The sequence below is a fragment of the Ursus americanus genome, chromosome 28 (assembly GCF_024610735.1).
Source record: "Ursus americanus isolate L20-20 chromosome 28, mUrsAme1.1.p, whole genome shotgun sequence".
NCBI classification, from domain to species: domain Eukaryota; kingdom Metazoa; phylum Chordata; class Mammalia; order Carnivora; family Ursidae; genus Ursus; species Ursus americanus.
Window position 1 is genome coordinate 37,408,598 of NC_142154.1, and position 23,520 is coordinate 37,432,117.

The 23,520-nt window shown below is 43.7% G+C and overlaps 1 protein-coding gene across 2 annotated transcripts; it reads left to right on the forward strand.

The window, feature by feature from the left end:
• The first annotated feature begins 2,135 nt into the window (after positions 1 to 2,135).
• SPG21 (SPG21 abhydrolase domain containing, maspardin) lies at positions 2,136 to 22,722 on the forward strand. Of its 2 annotated transcripts, none has more exons than XM_045810655.2 (9): positions 2,136 to 2,395; positions 5,989 to 6,075; positions 8,722 to 8,883; positions 11,965 to 12,045; positions 12,972 to 13,117; positions 15,909 to 16,017; positions 18,780 to 18,887; positions 20,858 to 20,998; positions 22,033 to 22,722. In XM_045810655.2, the coding sequence occupies exons 2-9, from the start codon at positions 6,013 to 6,015 to the stop codon at positions 22,147 to 22,149; spliced, it is 927 nt and encodes a 308-aa protein (XP_045666611.1). In that variant the 5' UTR covers positions 2,136 to 2,395; positions 5,989 to 6,012; the 3' UTR covers positions 22,150 to 22,722. The 2 variants fall into 2 exon arrangements, with proteins under 2 accessions (XP_045666611.1, XP_045666612.1); XM_045810656.2 differs by lacking the exon at positions 2,136 to 2,395 and adding an exon at positions 3,027 to 3,258.
• The last annotated feature ends 798 nt before the right edge of the window (positions 22,723 to 23,520 follow it).

A 23,520-nucleotide genomic window follows, 5' to 3' on the forward strand; every position in this document is an offset into this window, starting at 1 on the left:
TTTAAATCATACAATAATATTTGAATACATTCTTACATAAATTCAAATACTAAATCTAAAGCCAAGGGTCTTCACCACCCTTCCACCTTCCAGTTTCTCCTCAGAGGTAACTGCTATTCCATTTGGTGTATGTACATACATGCATAAGAGATATATCTAGGGTTATTTTGCACGTGTGTTTTAAAACAAATATTATCCTACTGAAAGAACAATTTGAAGGATAGAGCTTGGGTTTGGGCAATTCTGAGAACCAGCTGGCCCTCTGTTTACTTTGCCTGGTATTCACAGAGTATTTTGTGAACATTCCAGTTTTTAAGTGGGATTCCCACACAGGGATTGGTGCTGTGGGAACCGTATGGAAGACCCCAACCATGACAGCTGCAAACCCTCACAGCCATATCCACCAGGCCTGCCTGCACCATGGCCTGCCCTGGGTCAAAAGCTTGCTCCCTGCAGTTGTGCAATTACAGGACAGCTGGAATTCACAGAGAATTAAATGTTCCTTGTCCGGATTAGGGAATGGATAACGTGCCTGCCATGTGTTACAGGACAACTGAAGATCCAAACGTGACCATGGGATCCTTTTCTCAGGGAAAGAAAACATTCATTCCTTTGGGTTTGATCTTTTACATTATAATAAAAGTTCACATGCAACAAAAAACCTACATAATGAAATCAACAGTCAAATTAAAAATTACTACCAAACTAACAGAATAAGGACTTCTAATATATTTAGGCATATCCATAGCTTAAATCTCATTAGGGCTGTTTCTAAAGCGAGGTCCGGGGGTGTGGGAAATAAGGAATCCACTGTTAGGTATATGTGTGGATAGATTTATTTATTCTCTCATTAATTCATCGAATATACGTTTAGTACCTACTATGAGTCAAATCATATGCTAAGACACTGGTTGATTACTCTTCCTTTTGCCCTAAATTAAAGCTCATAGCCCACCTGGGGAGACATACATAATGAGTATCCATAATGGTCTTCACATACAACCAGTGATTTGACAATTATTCCATGCATTGAACTATTACAAAGTTTTGAGGAAAAAGCCTCAGGTTAAAAGTCTTCTGTAGAAACATGCCCTATACACGGACCTGGTGCTTATAATAAAAGATCACTTCCTATTACTGACTGAAAATTCTGAAAGAAGTGATGGGGTGGGGAGCCGGCGGCTAAACCGTGATTGTGCTCTTGGGGAATGCCTCTGGGATTTGTCGAAGTTCTAGACTGGGACCCAACGTTCATGAGCAGCAAGGCAGAGTTCATGACTAAGGATGCAATTTACTCAGATTCTCCCCTGACCTCAATCCCATAAACAGTTGCCGGGGTAAGGGCACAAACCAAAGGCTTTAAACAAGGTATAAGCATTCCCTAAAACAGATTTGGGAGAGGCACTTTCAACAGGACCTTGTTGCAAGATCACAAAAAGACTTCAAACAAGATTTACACGTTATCCAACCGTATTATACATTCTTTCAGCAAACTGCAAATGCCTGAGTAACCTCTGCCACATTCTGCTGAAGAATGTTTATAAATAAACTAATATTCTCTATTCCTTTAAGGGAAAGTGATGCAGGAGCTGGAGGCCTGGTGGGAGCTGTTCTCAGAAATCCCTCAGGATGTCTACCCAAGTCTGGAAAGTGTTGTGAGGGATGTTACAGGGGAGGACTACGGAGGAGGTCTTTGGTTATGCCAAGAGGAAAAAAAAATCTTGCCAAGCAAAGACAGTATACAAATTTCTGTTCACCAAAGACTGTAGCCCAAAGGGGTCCCCCAAAGCTTTACGTGGTGGAGAGAAAACGGTCCGCACCTGCTTCCTCCAGGAGGGCGCGAACTGAAGGCAGAGGCAGGTCCCAAGGATTCAGGCGCCCCTTCTGCCACTCGCACTATCTCTCCCTCGGTTCCCGATCTAATGGGTGACCTAGAGCTGACCCAGAGGCAACTCGGACCTCTTCCCCGCGCCCGCCGCCACCTCCAAGGCGGTCGCCGATTCCCAACTGGCAAGATGTCCTTAAAGCGCCGGGAGTCTCTCACCTTGGTCTCCATCTCGTCCTGTCGTCATGGTGACCGCCGGAGCCACGCAGCCCCGCCCCTTCCTCATAACGTGGCCCCGCCTCCTCCGAACCCGGAAGCGAGAGGCTCGCGCCCACTGCGCGGACCGTTCGGGAAGGGGGAGCGCGGCGGCCCAGGCTCGCCCCGCCGCGCGCCCCGCCCCTCGGAGGCCGGCCCTCCAGCTCGCCCCCACAGCCCGCTGCGCCTGCGGGTACTGAGCGCTCCGGCTGCCGGCGGTGACCCGGGCCCAGCCGCGTCCACGGCCCGCGTCCCTACTGGACGGAAGAGCCGCCTTGGGGAGGAGGGAAAGGGACGTGGGGGAGGCCACGGCAGGTGAGGGGTGGGCGAGGCCCTGGGAAGCGGGGTGTGGGTGTGTGATGTGTATAGGATTGCAAGTGGGTGTGTATGTAGTGTGCGCGGCTGCCTCCGTCGTTGTGACTTTGTTAGTGTGGCCCCTAGTGGGCTGGTCCATGTGACTATGCACGTGATCGCACGTCCCTCTGTGTATGTGTGTGTGTGTGTGTGTGTGTGTGTGTGTGTCTGTCTGAGGTCGAGTTCGAGTTCGCGGGATGGTCGGTGTACCTGTGACCCTGCCCTTTTAAGGCTTTCACGGTGGGACTGGGAGAGGGTGGGGTCTGTGTTTGGATCATCTGGGGTGGGAGTGGAGGGGGGCTCTTGACCAGAGCGTACTGCTGTAATCCGGCCCTGGGGATACACTGCTGCATCCCAGGAATATGTTTTTCAACTTTTAAGAGCTCCAGCAGAAAGAAGCTAGTTATTTTGGAGATTGCACCTCAGCCTGAAAGTGACAAATGTCTTTGTCATTGCCAGGTGTGAGCCTTGTGGATGAGGGATGAGGAAAGTAGCAGGACTAGAGTGTTTTGCTTTTCCTCTTCTGGCTTTCCTGGGGAGTTATAAATTCTGCATTTATGCTGCTGCTTTGTCTTCTCGTACAATGTTCCAGCTCTTGTTAGCAGAAAGACTCAAGAGACTAAGGAGAAACTTAATAGCTGTGTGCAAATTTCCAAGAGCTTTTATCCCAAGACAGCACAAGATAAGGTGTCACAGAAGAAATGTCAAGTAGGCAGCTTTGCCTCCCATGAGGTTTAGACAATAGTGGAATAAGTTCCAGAAGAAAAGAGGGATACATCTTCCCCTGAAGAGATCTGAAAAAAGGATAGCTATCTACTGGTGTGGTGAGTTATGGAGACTTGCAGTAAAAAAAACCAGTTGCATCACCTAGAGACTCTCAGGTTCTAATATTTACTTATTTCTGGTATTAATAATCACAGATTGTCCGTATGTGGATCAAATACAGATTGAGATAAAGGATCCAAAAACCTCTGACTAGTTAAGCTGGTTATGTGACTTACACATTTTTAAAGATGATTTTGTTGATTGTCAGGTTCTGTCGAAACCCTGAGGGATAAGTGCATGTAATTCTTGGTGCACACTCACAATTGGCAATTTTATTGTCCAGCACCTCAAGGGCCAGAGAGGACTGGGTGTCGAAAGCACTCCCCGAGAGAGGGCGTTTCTTTAGGCAAGATTAAGGCTGATCTCTGCAGCCGTTTTCCCACCAGCAAGAACAGGTGCTTTTGTTTTTGTGAAGAATTGAATTGTGAGAGATCAAGTCAGTGTTGAGCTCATGATCCTCATTTTTTTCTTATTTAATACTGACCAGTTTTGGTCACAATCTCAGTTAACCTTTTTTTTGCCACCATACAGAATGTTCCTCTTGTGACTTGGAAAAGTATACCCCTTTAGTGAATGAAAGAGCTAGGAGAACAAACTTCCTTTTCATACAACTCACAGCTGCTTTTCCCTTTGCAGCAGTAAGCTTTTTTTTTTCTTTTTTAAACTTAGACGTCAGTTGGTCATATGCAACATTTGGTGTCTTTCTTACCTTCCATGTGCTGCCAAGCTAGCACAAGTGTTAAAATCACTTGCCCTACAAAAATTCAGTCACAGTTGGGTGGAATCTCTCCATCCAGTGAGATTAGTTGTAATATGTTACAATACTGAGTTGGTTGCGAGTGATACCCAGGACTGTGGTAAGGAGCCTCTTTCTACTTACTGCTGCGGGAAGAGGTGGATGACCGTGAATGCTCGTGCCTGTGTATGATCTGCGTGTGATCTGTGCGATAGTTTGGTTTGTACCTTGTAGCCGATTCCCAAAATGAATAATTTATCCCAAGTTTGGCAAATTGAGACGCTAACTGTCTGGCTTTAAGGCGCATAGGTGTTTTATAAACCTACCGAGTAGGTTCAAATGGCTTAGTTTTTTTTAACATGTTAATATTTGTTAAGAGAAAATAGATATGCAAAGAATGATTTTCTTTATTCCAATATGAATTATACCTACATCTGTGCACACTGATTTCAGCATAAGACTGGCTAATGGTATTCTTGGTGCTCTTTAGAGCAACTTATGATTTTAACAGACTTCTCTAAAATTACCATCCTAGCCTTGAGAGAACAGACCATTATTACAATGTCAGGGTTGTAAATCAAGTTTACTAATGGATGTCTACATTTACCATCTCCTTGAGGTTTTGTGTAGTAATCCCCGCAAGGTTAGAGGTAACTGTTAAGACTGTTGAGTTCCCTGTACTCCTAAGACAGCAGAGTGGGGGGCCAAAAGGGGACGAGTTTCATTGGGTTTAGAGCCCCAGCTCCTGGCCAGTCCAGAGAAGCCCCCTGCCCCCTTAAAATGACAGTTCAGAGTCAGCCCAGGAGTTAAGTCTTATGGTCTTGAACACATCCTAGCCCTGTTAGGAAATCCAGGCTTACCCCTGGGGGTAGAGGACAGGATGAACAGTAAGTATTTGAATCCTTCCTAAACCAGTGGGTGGAAGTTCCTCATTTGGCAATGAGAATCTGCAACAGGGAACTATAATTTCAGGTTCCTATTATGACATAACACAGATGCCTGAGCAAAGAGGGGCAGCCTTTCAATTGAAGATGCCCAGCCAGTCCAAAGCTCTTAGAGGCCTGGGTCAGAAGGGACTCTGGGATTGCCTGATCCAGTCTTCCTAGGACATAGTCATCCCATTTCGTCAATGGATAATACCTGCTGTGTGCCAAGCACTGTTCTAGGTTTTGGAGATACAGTGGTGAAACAGTCATAGATGAGAAAATAAGCCCAGAGAGGGTCAGTGACTTTTCCAAGGTCACAGAGCTATGAAAGCTAGAAATCACTAATCTCACAACAAAAGACCACATATTTTTTCTAAAGGCACATATTTTGTTGCCAGATATAGTGCCTTCAAGCCTATTCTGGTATTTTATCATAGATCTTTTAGAGGAGGTTTTATCACTTTTAACCACACCAAGGTGACGCAGCAAATTTTCCTGTATTTTGCATTAAGACCTGCATGTGAAGTTCTGAAGTTATGTTCCACTAGAGCTAGATTTGGGGGCATTTTGTGAAGTGATCAGGAGACCCGCTCATGTTACCCGCCTTTCCCGAGTGTGGACTGTTCCCTGTGATTCTCCATCTTTGTTAAAGTGGATCCTAAGATATTGCCAACACATAGGTATTCCTAAGATACTGTCGACAGAGTTTGCAACCATTTAACTAGGACGGGCAGTCTGATGTCAGAAAAGACTCCCCTGCCTCTGGGTCTAGCTCTGTAATAGCCATAGGATCTCTGGTAAGTCATTTAAATTTCCTGGACTGGATTCTTCATCTGGTGGAACTAAGGGAGTTAGAGTCATTATCTCTCAGGGCCCCTTCCTGCTCTATGACTATAGGATTTCACCAAATTGTTTTCTGTGGCTTAAGTATCTCCTGAGAAGTAAAATAGTCCATTGCCTTGGTTTTACCATTTAACGTATTGTTGGTATAGCTAGACCAGACTCTGCATTTAGTTCTGATGTAAACATGAATTCTTGACATGAAACATCACATGCTTTTATTTCAGGCTTAACCTCCATTTCAGCTAATCATGGGAGAGATTAAAGTCTCTCCTGATTATAACTGGTTTAGAAGTACAGTTCCCCTTAAAAAGGTATGTATGGTTTTACTACACCTCTTATTTGCAAAATCTTGTATTGTTTTTGTTTATGACTGAGATGTTATGCCTTAGTATTTGAGATTAAAGGTTATTGCCAAGTGTCATGACTGTGGGTTGCAGAGCATAAAGTTCACCTCTTTGTCAAGTGCAATCAACTTTTGAGACTCACTCAAGAGTAAAAGTGGGTATAACTATACTCATTATTTTATAATTGCTTTTATGTATTTAAGCAAGCAGGAATATGTGTACTCTGGGTAGTGGAAAGCTTGCAGTAACAGCCACTTATAGTAAGTACAATCAGATTCTGTTACAAAGCCTTTTCCTGTTCCTCAGATTTAAGATTTACATTGGGTCACACAGATCCTCTGTTTACAGTCGTAGTCATCTTCAGGAAACCTTATGTGCCTGGGATGTCCAAAAACCCTAAGCAGTTATGTTGAAGTTTGCTGACTCTGAGTCCCTAATTAACCCCAAATGTTTGGGGATCACACTAGACAAAGGCTAGTTAAGCCACAGAGCAAAATCTTTGCTGATCCCTTTGCAGAAGTATGAGAGTACAATGATCTGAAAATCTTCTATGTCTCTGTTATAATCCTTTTGTCAGGGTAGACATCTGTAGAAGTACCATGCAGGTTTGAATTAATGACAGAACTGTTCTCCATATAGAATTTGGCATACAGTTCTCCTCCAAGTGTAGACAGAATATCTGCTGTATAACCGACAGTGTTGGAGGAAGTCCCCAGATACCTTATTGAAGTCTTCCGACAGTTTAAGGAAGTGGGTAGTGATGCCCATTTCACAGATGAGAAAACCGAGGTTCAGAGAGGTTAACATGTTAAAGGTCACATAGCCTGGTAGAGTCTGGATTATAATCAAATTAATCTGGCTTCAAAGCCAGATGCACTTGACTGCTTATGAAAAGGAGCCTCCCTTCCTTCTTGTTCCCTGGGAAACACTGCCCACGCTAAAATATAATTGGTTCCTGGGATTCCTCTACTTTGTCCCGTCCCCTCAAGTAACCCATGTGAGCTCCTCTGGATGGACTCACTTTCTCAGCAAGCTGATCACCAGACCCAAAACAACCCAAACTTATCGAAATATACTTAGAAGTAGTTATAGCAAGTAGTTTCATTGATGTAATTTTCTCCAGCTGTCAGGTCAGTCTGGTCCACGAGTCGTGATTAAGTTTGCTTGAAATTTCGTGGTGCTAGATTTTAAATTATCAAAGAGATACTGTGTCTTCTAAAATTATCAAATAAAATTCTGACAAATTTGCCATTCAGGGAACTCTGGGAACATTGAAGTGATAAACTTACTCCAAATGGATTGAAATAATTTCCTAGAAAATTTTAGAGATCTGAATATCTTATCTCATGTGAATGTTATTACTACAAGGTTGGGATTTATTGTGGGCACTATCAAAGACCATTAAGAGATTTTTACCACAATCATAGCAAAAAGAAACAAAAAAACAAAACCTCAAAAAACAATGAAAAGCAAAATTGTAAGTGGCAAAATACAAAGGGCAAAATCACGAATATGAAATATTGTCATCGTCTGAGATCTGGGGAAGTCCAAAAGGGAATTGTTAGGGTCCTCTGGACTTTACCTTGCCCCGTTTGTCCGCTCTCACTGATGCCTGTGATCCCAGTCAGCGTTGCCATCCGCAGTGACACCATGGGCCCACAGCGCTGCCAGTTAGGAGCTCTCAGAAAATAGAACCTGGAGGCCTTGAATTTTTTAATGTAAAAGTAGGATAGATATTGATTTGTATTGGCAAAAGTTCAGGCAGTTAATGCACTTTTCCAAATCCCACCAAAAAGTCAGCCAAAGAAAACAGAAACAGTCATGCAGTGAATAATACTAATATCTGACACTCTCTCAACATAAAATACCTGCCAAACTCAGCGCCGAGCGCTTGGCTCGTCTCAGCTCATTTAATGCTCGTCCTTTTTCCCTGTTGGGTTAAGAACCACTAATTCAAGAAGGTTTCTGAGGCCCTTCCTGCTCCCTACCCTCTTTTCCCAAGAAAGCCAGTTTTTTCCTGTGTCCGCTCCGTGCACCTGACTGGTTTGAAACATTCTTCCAGGACAGGGACACCTACAGCTGCGGCGTCCGTCCTCTCTAGCAAGAGTCTCCCCCTCAGAGGTGTGGTCTGGATCAGGTTCCAGAAGCATCTCCTGAGTGGTACTGTCTGCCCCTAGTTTGTCCTGTGCGCCTGGAGTCTTTTCTCCCCTCTGGACAGCACTGGAGGCTGACTCTGCAGATTGCCTCCTACACACACACAAAGCCAGAAGTTTGGGGGAAGAAATAAATGCCACGCACGGGGTTTACTGTTTAATGGTAAACAGAACAGGCTTCATGTAATCACGGATGGGAAAGAAAATTTAAAAACTGATTTAAAAAAAAAGCAGCTCTTTGGAAGAGTCTGAAGCCATTCTGTGTAATATGTCAGCACTGAAGAGGGAAAAAGAGACCAAAGCAGTTTATTAAACATGCTAGTCTGGTGTGATCCCCAGGGTACCTTGTAAGAACCAAGGCAGTGGCATTAAAATTGTCAGAGAAATTATAGTGTAAAGTAACGATATAAAACCAAATCCGTAAGGTTTTCCGTTTTTTTTCTTACACCTTTCCCTCCAGATTATCGTGGATGATGATGATAGTAAAATATGGTCGCTGTATGACGCAGGCCCCAGAAATATCAGGTGTCCTCTGATATTTCTTCCCCCTGTCAGTGGAACTGCAGATGTATTTTTCCGGCAGATTTTGGCTTTGACTGGATGGGGTTACCGGGTTATAGCTGTAAGTATTATTGGCTCAGTATTGCGGTTCGAGTCCACATATCGTGGGGTTTTTTGTAGGTGTGTGCTTCTGTTTCTGATTATAGTAATGGGCATGGGGGGGTTGCTTTTTTTTTTTTTTTAAATTGAAGGAAGATACTGTTTTCCCTTTTTTAAACGTGAAATGAAACCTTTTGAAGGAAGGCGGTACAGCACAGGGACATACAGAGAAGCAGAGGGGACAGACCTCTGTGGAGAGCTCGTGCCCAGCTTTTATGTTCATTCTCTAAAGTCTGAACGGTAGGAAGCATCGGCTTGTTTATAGGTGAGGAAATGGAGGTCCAGGCCATTTGGGTGATCATGGCAGGTCATGGCCACTAGGCAGTGGACGGAGAACCGGCTTGAGTTTTCTGACTCCATTTCCCCTCCTAGTTCATTGCACCGCTGCATCCGGGGGAGCTGCACGTGCACTATTACCCAGCAGAGGGGTCTGCTAAGTTCAGGTGACTGAACGCTTCCTTTAATTAAGTCTTCAACAGTTGAGATGAGATTTATTAATTAGACTGCGCATACCCTCAGCATTTGCTTAAGAAGTTTTTTGTTTCTAATTGTTATTTAATTACCGAGTTTGGACCAAATCTAGTTTCCCGTTGATGATTCTCGAATCTCCTCTGCGAGAACAGTGTAGGTGAGGAAGGCAGTGTTGTCTGTGACTAGTTTTGTGGCATGCCTCGACTGTGTAACAGTGGAGCCTGGTCTCCTAACTTCCCAGGAAGGAGAGACTCTTGGGCTTTGAGCTGGCAGTTGTTTCTGGGAGCTGGAATAGTAGCACCTAAACAGGTCTCCCTGTGGGAGTATTGCTGTTACTATTTTATTTACTCTCCGAAAGAGAGAAAACTCGGACCAGATCTCTTCTCTTGGAAGGTAACTGTTCTTTTACTGTCTGAAGGAGCAGTCTCTTCTCTTGGAAGGTAACTGAAAATTCTCTTGGGTTTACCACCAACTAGGGTCACACAAAACAAATCCCAGCTCTTTCTCCGGACAGCCCTTCTGGAGGAAACGAGTTATGATCAGCACCGCCTGCTGCCTTCCCCCAAGGTCTTTTCTTCTCTGGCAAAATTCTCCGCATTCTTTAATCATTCCTCATATGGTGTGTTTTGAGTCTCTGCAACATAATCCTCCCTTGTTCTGGGTTTTCATAAATTCCTCTTGGTGAACAGCATTTCAGGAGGGCAAGATGGCCACAACCCAGTCCTCTGCGGCCGAGACACCGTAGTACCTTTCCTGGCGGCCGCTGTCAAGCAGCCGGGGGCGGGGAGACTGAGTGGCCACGGCGCCTCCCACCTTAGAGCACTGTCTGAAGTTGGCTGTGTGTTTATTGCTCTAGACTGACAGGTCATGATCGCTTTGCCTTCTGGATAGATATTTCTTCTTGCCCTCAAGCTTCTTGATGTGGGATTTCCTTATTTCATTAGCTAGATAATGAATAAAGAAAAGGCCAGGCGCGCCTGGCTGGCTCAGTCGGTGGAGCGTGTGACTCTTGATCTCGGGGTTGTGGGTTGAGCCCCACGTTGGGTGTAGAGATTACTTAAAAATAAAATCTTTAAAAAAAATAAAATAGAAAAGGCCAGTGGTGTCTTCAAAGTTACTTTGTCTTTATGCGTCTAACTCCAGGGGATTTTAAAACTAATTAGGTACTTGTTAGTATCTCACAGTTAAAAGGCACGGGTCGTTTTCTCATTTAAGTTATTATTGAGATAACTGTAGATTCACATGTTGTCAGAAATAGTACAGAGATATCCCTTTTATACTTTGCCCAGTTTGTCCCAGTGGTAACATTCGATAAAACTACAGTAGGATATCATAGCCAGGGGATTAATACAATACACTGATCTTATTCAGATTTCCAGTTTTTCTTGTACTCAGTCGTGTTATGTGTATGTGTGTATCTGTGTGTTAAGTTGTGTACAACTTCATCACCTGTCTAGGGCATAGATATCTTTAAATTAAAGGCTTCATAAAAATATCTTCTTGGGGCGCTTGGGCGGCTCAGTCGGTTAAGCATCTGCCTTTGGCTCAGGTCATGGATTCCAGGGTCCAGGGATCGAGCCCCACGTCAGGCTCCTTGCTCGGCGGGGAGCCTGCTTCTCCCTCTGCCTGCTGCTTCCCCCTGCTTGTGCCCTCTGTCAAATAAATAAATTTTTAAAAATCTTAAATAAGAAAAATAAAAAATAAAATAAAAAAATATATCATCTTCTTTCTTTTCTGTCATCTGACTGAAATTCTCAAATTTTCTGCCAGGGAGAGGCTGTTCTCCATCCTGTCAGAGTAGTGGAATCTTATCCACAAATGAAATTTTTAAAAGTAACATAATTACATCAAATCTAAAATTATCCTATTATATACATGGCAGTATCTATTCCAGTGAGTTGTTAACGACAAAAATCAATCTAAGTGCTTAAAACAACTAGCCTGTCAGGCAGCTTTTCCTTATTAAAAAGAGGAGAATTCTTAGGGACAAGCTGGAATCCCCTCAGAAGGAGTTTGTGACTTGTGGTTCTTTTTCTCCTCAGCAGCAGCAATCATAGGCTACGTAGGGTCAAGCACCATGCTTTCTTGGTCACAAATAAAAGTACAAGAAATCAGATAGAATGACTAAGCCAGTTAAAAATGAGGAACAATTTTATTGAATACTCCCTTCAAGCCATGCTGCCAAAAAGATAGGGAATTCTCCCTAGACAGAATTTTCTTTTGCGTTCTCCTGAGCTATAATTTAGAATTAAGTTGGGTTTAAGGGCAAACAGTATTTCTTTACTTGAAAGGATTCTGCCCTATTCCTCCATGAACCTCAGAGTTTCTTAGCTATTTGGAGAAGAAATAGATGTGAATTGGAATTGTTATTCACATAATATCACTGGTGTGCTATTCTTTTTTTAAATTGGTCTGTTAGGTAAAATGTGAATTTTAAAGTTTAGAAGAAGGTGAGAGCTTATTTTCACATCGTTTGAATAAGGAGCAGAGCTTGAGAAATAAGAAATGCTATTATGGGAGTCCTAAATTTTTCATATATATTGTTATTCATTAATAATTGTTATTATTTCAGTTGCAGTATCCAGTTTATTGGGACCATCTTGAATTCTGTGATGGATTCAGAAAACTTTTAGACCATTTACAACTGGATAAAGTGAGTCCCCTAAAAGTAATTATTTACATGTGATTTTAATGCAACATTTACATTGTAAAGGCCGGTGCTTTCTTTTGTTTTTTTAAATGATAGTTCTTTTGAGATATAATTCACACACCATACAATTTACCCTTTTAAAGTGTGTGAGTGTGGTTTTTAATATAGTCACAGACAGGTGCAACCATGTCCACAGTCAATTTTAGGACATTGTTTTTTTTCACCCCAAAAAGAAACTCCGTACTCATTAACAGTCCCTCCTCACCCTTCCTCCCACTGGCCCTGGCAGCTTAATCTACTTTCTGCCTGTGTAAATGTCCTCCTTCTGGGTAGTTGATATAAATGGAATCATGCCATATTCGTCTTTTCCGACTTCTTCAACTTAGCATAACGTTTGCATGGGTCATCCAAGTAGCAGCTTGTGTCAGTACTTCACGTTCCTCCCTGTGGCCAGATAACACCCCGTCGCATAGCTGTACCACATTTTATTTATCCATTTGTCAGCTGATGCACGTTTGGGTTGTTGCCATTGTTTGGCTGTTAGAAATACCACTGCTCCGAACATCCGTGTACAAGTTTGTGTGTGGACGTATGTTTTCGGTTCTCTTGAGTATGTACCTAAGAGTAGAATTACCAAATCATAGTTTCCTTAAACATAAATTACTAAGTGGTTTCATTTTCTGGTGCGATCTGTGGATATGTTTTTTAACTCGTATTTGTATACACAGATTGTTTTCCTGACATGACGTATAAATTGTATTTAAATACAGTATTTCCTAAGTGTCGAACTGCTGTGGACAGTTCGCCTAATGACTAGTGGTGGCGTTATAGTCTGTGGTTGGTGATAACTAAAGCAACTGGGTTTTTTGGTCTTTATGTTCAGGATTGATTACTGTTTTAGTATCCTTCTTGTGTGTGTTTGCAATTAGGTTCATCTTTTTGGGGCTTCCTTGGGCGGCTTTTTGGCCCAGAAATTTGCTGAATATACACACAAATCTCCCAGAGTCCATTCCCTCATCCTGTGTAATTCCTTCAGTGACACCTCTATCTTCAACCAGACCTGGACTGCAAACAGGTGAGAACGTATAAACGTTTGGCCAAAATTCTTAGGATTTTTGTTCAGTGGAATTTTTAAAATGTTGACTTTTGGGGTTTTTTGTTGCACTACGGAGCGGGGGGGAAGAGGTTATACCTAGCTCTGTCACTGAAACTACCCCTGCTTTTAAACTTGCAACCAGAGGCGCCTGGGTGGTGCAGTCCGTTGAGCTTCCAGCTCTTGGTCTTGGCTCCGGTCGTGATCTCAGGGTTGTGAGCTGGAGCCCCGCGTCGGGCTCTGCGCTCAGCGAGGAGTCTGCTTGAGATTCCTTCTCCCTCCCGCTCTGCCCCTCCCACTCGTTCTCTCTCTCTCAAATAAATAAATCTTTAAAAAATTTTTTTAAATAAAATTAGAAACAATCAACTTTGCAGAAGAAAAGAATGGAATGAACTCCGAGTCCAGCTATTTCTGTTACTCTGAATTAGTTTAGCTTTGTTAAATGTACATTCGTGTGCTCTTAGAGTTTCTCTGCAGTGCCTGTGTAACTAATACAGAGTTCTGCTTGTTCCACGTAGTGTTTCGTGTAAACAGTGCTATAGACTGACTGACACAGTGTCTTCAGGCATTTGGCTTCCCCCAGTTTTTCATCATGTTCTACTGGAAATCTTTGTACAAATTACTTTTTTTCCTTCCCTTTCTGGGTTATTTCCTTGAGATGTGTTTCCAAAAATAGAGGGAATAGAACATTTAGTCTGTCAGCAGACGTTTTGCACATCATGACACGTTAAGAGTAGTCAGCTTCCAGAAGATGGAAATGGAACGCTTGTGGGGCGACCAGTGGGGTGCTTGTTTCCTTTGAATCCTTTCATTGAAGATACCATTCTAAGAAGTTTGAGCAGTATCTAATAGTACCTCAAAGCAGATTTAATGTTTCTTTCATTGCTAGCAAGGCTAGGCTCTACCCTAAAAAAGGGGGGGGGGCCCAGTGAGTAAACGTATCTGTATGATTAGGTTGATTTCCGCAGAATGCTATAGGTAAACATTGGTTTCTTGATTTTCACATCTCTTTAAAATTGTAGGGGCAGCTGGCTGGCTCGTTTGGTAGACTGTGTGACTCTTGATCTCTCGGTCATGAGTCTGAGCCCCACGTTGGGTATATAGCTTACTTAAAAAAAAATTGTTCTCTGTTCTTTTTAAAAGCTTTTCCTGATGTTATCTCAGTAGTTTGCTCAGCATTTGTGCAACAGTTTCTTACATACGTTAGCTGCAAACAGTTCATGTCCAGACAAGGCACTAAAGCTCATTGATTATTTTTGATGATTTTAATGTTTTTTTAACTGTCCGAAGCCAAGACTGCCCCTGCTGTTTGTGCTCCTGCGCGTGAGCTGCGTTTTCTCGGGTATCAGAGCGTCTGTGCGCCACACATCGAGGCGCTCACAGAGGGGGGCTAGGCAGCATCGCCTTGAGACCATAAGGAAGCTGTGGGGGCGGGGTGGAGGAGGTTACGAAAGATGGCCGGCTGTCCTTGTGAGGGAAGCTCAACTTCCAACAAGCCATTCCGTGGAGAACACGCATCAGAAGGCAGTCTGCTCCTTTCATAAGTCATTTTCAGCATAGGTGTAGGGAAAATAGTGTTTATCCTGTATAATGGCTCTCAACATTTGTAGTTAATGGAATAAATACCAACCAAAACTCATGTATAGAAATTCATAGCTTGAATTGCCTTGAATTAGCTCAGTTGAATCTACTAGTAGCAAACTTTGGGAGGTACAATAACTCTTTCATTTTGCTATTTTGAAATATCAATCAAAAGGTGATATAGGGGCGCCTGGGTGGCTCAGTCGTTAAGCGTCTGCCTTCGGCTCAGGGCGTGATCCCAGGGTCCTGGGATCGAGCCCCGCATCAGGCTCCATGCTCCACTGGGAGCCTGCTTCTTCCTCTCCTTGTGTTCCCTCTCTCGCTGGCTGTCTCTCTGTCAAATAAATAAATAAAATCTTTAAAAAAAAGCAAAAGGTGATATAAACCTGAAAGCTGAGATATTAAGTTTTCAGTTTTGAGTTTAAGATTTATTTACTTATATTAGCACGATGGAGGAGGGGCAGAGGGAGAATCTCCAGCAGACTCCCTGCTGAGCAGGGAGCCCAAGGCGGGGCTGGATCCCACAACCCTAAGATCGTGACCTGAGCCGAAATCATGAGTTAACCACTTAACTGACTGAGCCACACAGATGCCCCAGGTTTTCAGTTTTCTGAAGGAAACAGTTTAGCCATTGGAAATAAGGCCAATTAGTTAAAAAAAAAAAAAAAATCCTCAGAATTGTCAAAATGTCTACCTTGGTAAAGGTATTTGAAATACTGCTTATAGGGGCGCCTGGGTGGCTCAGTTGTTAAGCGTCTGCCTTCGGCTGAGGGCGTGATCCCGGGGTTCTGGGATCGAGCCCCACATCAAGCCCCGCATCGGGCTCCCTGCTCCACTGGGAGCCTGCTTCTTCCTCTCCCACTCCCTCTGCTTGTGTTCCCTGTCTCGCTGGCTGTCTCTCTCTCTCTGTCAAATAAATAAATAAAATCTTTAAAAAAAAAAAAGAAATACTGCTTATAATTATTCTACATCCTCAAAATTTTAGTCATATTAAACTATAACTCTTTGGGAGCTTGGGAAAATATTTATAAAAACAAGATGCTTCAAAACCAGCTCTTTGAAAGAAGAGACTAGGTCTTTTTTTTTCTTTGGATCCTAAGTACCTAGCTAATACAAAGCTTCAGTATCTAATGAATATTCTCTATTTTTGCGTCGTCTTGCAGATTTAAATTATCAGGTCTTTGTTTTACAGCTTTTGGCTGATGCCATCATTTATGCTCAAAAAAATCGTTCTTGGAAACTTTTCATCTGGCCCAGTGGACCCTATGATGGCTGATGCTATTGATTTCATGGTGGACAGGGTAAGGATCATGGCATTAGAATGGGGACACCTTGTGCTAAGAATTTTCATGTCTCCTCGGTTCCTGACGATGCACCGGTCTCATTGAGTATGTATTAGAGATGTCTGTTAAGCAGTCTTCCATGTTCCTGACGATGTGCCGGTCTCATTGAGTATGTATTAGAGACGTCTGTTAAGCAGTCCTCCATGTTCCTGACGACGTACCGGTCTCATTGAGTATGTATTAGAGACGTCTGTTAAGCAGTCCTCCATGTTCCTGACGACGTACCGGTCTCATTGAGTATGTATTAGAGACGTCTGTTAAGCAGTCCTCCATGTTCCTGACGACGTACCGGTCTCATTGAGTATGTATTAGAGACGTCTGTTAAGCAGTCCTCCATGTTCCTGACGACGTACCGGTCTCATTGAGTATGTATTAGAGACGTCTGTTAAGCAGTCCTCCATGTTCCTGACGACGTACCGGTCTCATTGAGTATGTATTAGAGACGTCTGTTAAGCAGTCCTCCATGTTCCTGACGACGTACCGGTCTCATTGAGTATGTATTAGAGACGTCTGTTAAGCAGTCCTCCATGTTCCTGACGACGTACCGGTCTCATTGAGTATGTATTAGAGACGTCTGTTAAGCAGTCCTCCATGTTCCTGACGACGTACCGGTCTCATTGAGTATGTATTAGAGACGTCTGTTAAGCAGTCCTCCATGTTCCTGACGACGTACCGGTCTCATTGAGTATGTATTAGAGACGTCTGTTAAGCAGTCCTCCATGTTCCTGACGACGTACCGGTCTCATTGAGTATGTATTAGAGACGTCTGTTAAGCAGTCCTCCATGTTCCTGACGACGTACCGGTCTCATTGAGTATGTATTAGAGACGTCTGTTAAGCAGTCCTCCATGTTCCTGACGACGTACCGGTCTCATTGAGTATGTATTAGAGACGTCTGTTAAGCAGTCCTCCATGTTCCTGACGACGTACCGGTCTCATTGAGTATGTATTAGAGACGTCTGTTAAGCAGTCCTCCATGTTCCTGACGACGTACCGGTCTCATTGAGTATGTATTAGAGACGTCTGTTAAGCAGTCCTCCATGTTCCTGACGACGTACCGGTCTCATTGAGTATGTATTAGAGACGTCTGTTAAGCAGTCCTCCATGTTCCTGACGACGTACCGGTCTCATTGAGTATGTATTAGAGACGTCTGTTAAGCAGTCCTCCATGTTCCTGACGACGTACCGGTCTCATTGAGTATGTATTAGAGACGTCTGTTAAGCAGTCCTCCATGTTCCTGACGACGTACCGGTCTCATTGAGTATGTATTAGAGACGTCTGTTAAGCAGTCCTCCATGTTCCTGACGACGTACCGGTCTCATTGAGTATGTATTAGAGACGTCTGTTAAGCAGTCCTCCATGTTCCTGACGACGTACCGGTCTCATTGAGTATGTATTAGAGACGTCTGTTAAGCAGTCCTCCATGTTCCTGACGACGTACCGGTCTCATTGAGTATGTATTAGAGACGTCTGTTAAGCAGTCCTCCATGTTCCTGACGACGTACCGGTCTCATTGAGTATGTATTAGAGACGTCTGTTAAGCAGTCCTCCATGTTCCTGACGACGTACCGGTCTCATTGAGTATGTATTAGAGACGTCTGTTAAGCAGTCCTCCATGTTCCTGACGACGTACCGGTCTCATTGAGTATGTATTAGAGACGTCTGTTAAGCAGTCCTCCATGTTCCTGACGACGTACCGGTCTCATTGAGTATGTATTAGAGACGTCTGTTAAGCAGTCCTCCATGTTCCTGACGACGTACCGGTCTCATTGAGTATGTATTAGAGACGTCTGTTAAGCAGTCCTCCATGTTCCTGACGACGTACCGGTCTCATTGAGTATGTATTAGAGACGTCTGTTAAGCAGTCCTCCATGTTCCTGACGACGTACCGGTCTCATTGAGTATGTATTAGAGACGTCTGTTAAGCAGTCCTCCATGTTCCTGACGACGCACCGGTCTCATTGAGTATGTATTAGAGACGTCTGTTAAGCAGTCCTCCATGTTCCTGACGATGTACCGGTCTCATTGAGTATGTATTAGAGACGTCTGTTAAGCAGTCCTCCATATTTACTTTAATACACGCAACAGATGTCACTGCTGGTAAGTAATTCATCACAATCACTTGCGGGGAGCTTTTAAAAATAGAGATCCCAGGGGCACTGGCTGGTTCAGCTGGTATGACGTGCGACTCTTGATCTTGGGGTCATGAGTTTGAGCCCCACGTTGGGCACGGAGCCTGTTGAAAACAAAAAAGAAATACAGATTCCAAGGCCTCGCCAGCCCATTGAACTGGAATCACTGGGCACTGGGCCTGGGTATTTGTATTTTTACTCTAGTCCCCCTCCTTCTCCTCCCCGAGGAGAGTCTGAAGTAGCAGGTCTGCAGACTTGCATTTAGGGGCTGTGGGGCTAGATGGTTTTTTCTGAGGTCTCTTCAGAGTGTTCACCTGGCGCTCGGGGGCTTTGGGAAGTGGCTTGCTGCCCACAGGCACTTGGTTGAAGAGGCAGTTCAGGTGGAAGGCTCCTGAACGCCCCAGCGTAGAACAGCGCCACCAGCTGGGAGGCCCCGTGCATGGTCTCTCGGATAGACTGTTTCCTCTCCAGTGACCTGGCTCACCACATATATTGCCGCCTTTATAAGCGCAGATATTATCTGTGGATTTAATGTAAATGTGAGGAACAAAATTAAATCAAGAACTTTGCGTGTGTTTCTTCCTGCAGCTGGAAAGCTTGGGTCAGAGTGAACTGGCTTCAAGGCTTACCCTGAATTGTCAAAATTCTTACGTGGAACCTCATAAGATTCGGGACATCCCTGTCACCATTATGGATGTAAGCTTCCTTTTAAGTAAAATAGATGCTTTACCTTTTTAAATGTATATTTCAAGAGCTTCCTCATAATTATTTTATAATTTTTCAGTGCGCCTCTTCAAATGCTGCCTTGTTTTTTGTTTTTTGTTTTTTTAACAACCCCTCTGCCCCCCACCAGCTTTTTCAAGTCTAAAACAATCAGTTTATTGCTTATCCCATATTTTCCCTGGTAGGAATAACACCACTAAAATCAGAATAAACGTAAACAAACATGGTAGTCCTTACCCATTTTGATGTGTTTTTGCTATTGTCTTCACCAAATGTTCCACTTCAGCTATTACGCATCTGTGCAGCAAAGCACAGTTGCCTCACGGGGGCAAAGAATCAAGAATTCCATGAAGTCTAATTAGCACAAAAGCTTGCTGCTTATATTTTTGAGTTGTGGTAAAATATACATAACAAAATTTACCATTTGAACCATATTTAAGTGTACGGTCTAGTGGCATTAAGTACATTTACAGTGTTGTGAAACTGTCACCACCATCCATTTCCAGAACTTTGCATCATCCCAAAGTGAAACTCTGTACCCACTAAACACTAGCTCTCCAGTCCCTCCTCCTCCCAGACCCTGGTAACAACATTACACCTTCTGTCTCTGTGTACTTGACTATTCTACGTACCTCGCGTAAGTGGAATCACGTAGTGTTTGTACTTCTGTGTCTTCACAGTTGTTCATGTTGTAGTATGTGTTAGAGGCTGAATCATATTCTGGTGTAGGATATACCGCATTTTATTTATCCAGTCATCTGTTGATGGGCATTTGGGTTATGCCCCCTTTGACTATTACGAATCATGCTGCTCCGAGTATTGGTGTACAAATACCGAGTGCCTGCTTTCGCTTCTGGGTCTATACCTAGAAGTGAAATTGCTGAGCCATGTGGTGAGTCTGTGTTTAACTTCTTGAGGAACCGTGATACCATCTTCCACAGTGGCTGTACCATTTTACATTCCACCAGCAATTCCCAAGGGTTCTAGTTGTTCCGTATCCTCCCCAACGCTTGTTATTTCCTGTTTTTTGATAATGGCCATTCTAATGGATGCAAAGTGGTATTTCCTTGTGGTTTGGGCTTATTTTTTAAATCTTATAACTGTTTTGCCTCATAAATGGATGTATTGCTAAAATCGACATATTTTTAAGAATTGATTTTTGTCAGGAAATTATCCATTACAAGCATGTAAATAATAACTTCTCATTCTCCACTGTAATCTCTGCATTCCGACATTTACCATGACAAGAGCGTTTCAGTACTCTTGGTGAAATATTTGGTCCTCACGGTGCATTTGCGCTCCTTGGCCATCTTTCAAAGCTGAGCTCACCACTTGGGTACATGGTCACTGAAAACTTGTGTATACGTTTTAGCACACTGGAGATGCTTTTCGTGTGTGTGTGCGCTTCATTTAAAAAATTACTTTCTGAAAACTTGTTTGCGTGTGTGTGAACGTTAAGTTGATGTGGGCATTAAAAGATGCCTAAAAATCATATATTTCAAACTGCTAACAGTGGCTCCCCCAGGAAGGGATCTGGACTTTTTCTTATACTCTTAAAACTTTGGGGGGGGGGGTTCACTGAGCATATACTACTTATGTAGCTGTTTTTAAGTAATAATAACATTTAAAAGTTCTCTTGGGGTTTCAGTGATCTTTTTGAAATTAATTGGCATTCACCATTAATTTAGTTAGCTATGTTTGAGGAGAAAAAATTCATGATAGAATTTTCCCCCCGGTGAATGCAAGAGACATTTGACAATAAAATCTGTAGCTTATGTCGGAGTTACAAGTCACCAGGGATGAGCAGGAGAAGGCCCGGGCTGGCCAGGGTTCAGCGGTGTCTCTTCACAAGAAAGAAATGCTTTGGGAGGCACTTTCCACAATGTGCAAAGAACATATTAAAATACCGGTAGGCTTCAGCTTTATGGTGTGTTTTTTTTAAGGTATTTGACCAGAGTGCACTTTCAACCGAAGCTAAAGAAGAAATGTACAAACTGTATCCTAATGCCCGGAGGGCTCACCTTAAAACGGGAGGCAATTTCCCCTACCTGTGCAGAAGCGCCGAGGTGAATCTCTACGTACAGGTGAGTCCCGGCTTGGAGGCCAGAGCACCTTGAACCCAAAGTGTACGGTTTTTGAAACATAAAGCTGCTTTTGTTGTTGTTGTTGTGTTTGATGGTGGAATAAGAGAACTACAGAGTTCTCTGTAGGCATGAGGCATTCGCTTGAAAAAGGTAGTTGACGTTAATAATTTATAGCAGAATTCAAGCGGGTATATTAGAGACAGTCGGGTGACTCTCTGCCTCTCATCTCTTCTAAGAACAGCAGGCCCGCATCCACACATACGAAGTAGCCGTGTCCCATGGTGCGACCTTGCCTCCTGGAGACAGTGAATTCAGTCAGAGCAGGACACCTTCATGAAGACACTTGCTGATCCATTTTTAATGCGTTAAAAAAACACACGCTGGGGCGGGCGCCTGGCTGGCTTAGAAGAGCGTGCGACTCCCGACCTCAGCGTTGTGAGTTTGAGCCCCACATGGGGGGTAGAGATTAGTTAAATAAATGAAACTTAAAAAAAACAAAACCACACACACATAAAAACTAACAAAAACTGCCACTTCATCCTCTACCCAAATGGATATTAAAATAGCAATGAGAAATTATTGCTTTGGCAGTTTGGCAAGAAGTATCAAGAACTTTAGAAACCAGTCGCGTCCTTTGGCCCCATCATCCACTTGTGGCAGTGGATCCTAAGGAGAGGACCCTAAATTCGTAAAAGCTTGATGCCAGGAGACCCCCGCCATGGTCTTACTGAGAGCAGCAGAGGACGGGAAGGACCGGCGTCGCAGCAGCAAAGCGGGAGGGTGAACACCTACTCACAGAGCAGCGCGCCACCAGTTAAGATGTTGAGGAAGGGTCTGTAGGAACTTGGAGACACCGTCACACAGGACATAGGGAGCAAAGATCCCAGATTGCGGTTTTCCAGAATTTTGCACTTTGACTTTCCTGTGTTTTCCAATTTTTTCTCTCATTAGTGTGTGTTACTCCGTCATTTTAGAAGTGTAAACCGTTGCTGTGCTGTCATGGCGCTTAAAGTAACGATCCTGTGTTTCTGCAGATCCACTTGCTGCAGTTCCACGGAACCAAATACGCGGCCATTGACCCGTCGATGGTCAGCGCTGAGGAGCTGGAGGTGCAGAAGGGCGGCCTCAGCATCAGTCAGGAGGAGCAATAGCTGTGGCGTCGCCTGTTGATGACGAGAGGTCCAGAGAGTTCTTGTACAATCAGCGGCGTTCAGTCGTCGGGTTCACCGGCCATCACTGTGTTTGGAAGTAGGACTGATTGTCATCTTTGTGACAGGCGGCAGCTCTTCTAAGCCAGTGTAACCGTTCCCTGTTCGGTTTTTTTTTTAGCTTTCGAATTTGAGGAAGTACTTTTGAAGACTCCCATTTTAAGAATTGTGAAAATTTTGCTACCAAAAGTCTTCTCACACCACTGTGTTCTTAAGTGAATGCTGATTTCTGAGGTTTGGGATTTTGTGTTGGTTGTTTTTTTTTTTTCCTTTTCTTTCCTTTCTTTTTGTTATTTGCTGTAAATGCCGCACATCCGGCTTGTGTATCAGAAGGACGCTGGTTATTTTATGCTTTCGTGGTTAGAACCGTTACCAAGTGCCAAGGCTGTCCGTCACCCCACCGTTTGCCCTCCTGCAAAATCAACGACTTCTGATTTCCGGTTAAGCAGATCATTTTCCGTTCTGTTGTCTTTCTAGCCATTACAGTCATTTGGAATAAAAATTCAATTTCCGTGAGTGGCTTTGGTGATTACTGTAGCTGCCCAGCTGGGCTCATGGACGCAGGACCCCGTGAGAAGCCGGTGCTGTGACACTAGGTGAGTTACTTCATGTCACTAAAGTGCAGCTTGCTCTTTGTAAAGTAACAGTAGCTCGTACTGAGCTGTCAGTACGTGCCAGGTACTTTTCACACCTTCTTGTCTCCCCCTCAGTGGAAACGTCTCTTAAATCTTTTAAACTGTAAATTCCTCCTTATTTTTTTCTTGGCGTTAATTTGTTGAAGAAATAGGCTCATTTGCTCTGTGGACTTCCCCACAGTCTGGATTTGGCCGATTACAGCCTCACGGTGTCCTTTAACTCGTTTCTATGCCCCTGGTATTTCCCATAAACTGCTAGTTACATCCACAGGGTCAGGCAGGCTCACATGCAGTCCTTTGGGCGAGAACACTTCATAGGCGGAGCTGTGGGCTTCCCACTGTCACCTCGGGAGGCACGGAACATCTGGCTGTCCCTGGGTCATGGTGAAGGTGGCTGGGTGGGGTCGGGCTTGGCCAGATGCCATCACTGGGGAATCCCACGATGGTTTGGCTGCCACTGCTGATCGCTGCACAGATGTACTGTGGTGTTAGAGGACGCAGAGCAGTGACGAGAACTCTAATTTTTATCACTCCACTTATTAACTAGAGTTGTCTGATTTTTTTTTTTTTTGAATCTTCCCCTCATCAACTATTTGGTTTCTCTGAGGTACAGTTTAGACCAGAAAATCAGCATGAGTGCTCCTTTCCCTTTAAGTTCTCAGAACATCGAGTTAGCCAT

Bases quoted from the DNA above. Each gene is read 5' to 3' on its own strand.
- SPG21 (XM_045810655.2), top strand. From the start codon at position 6,013: ATGGGAGAGATTAAAGTCTCTCCTGATTATAACTGGTTTAGAAGTACA. The intron at 6,076-8,721 runs GTATGTATGGTT...CTTTCCCTCCAG, and splicing joins GTACAGTTCCCCTTAAAAAG to ATTATCGTGGATGATGATGA. The intron at 20,999-22,032 runs GTGAGTCCCGGC...GTGTTTCTGCAG, and splicing joins AGGTGAATCTCTACGTACAG to ATCCACTTGCTGCAGTTCCA.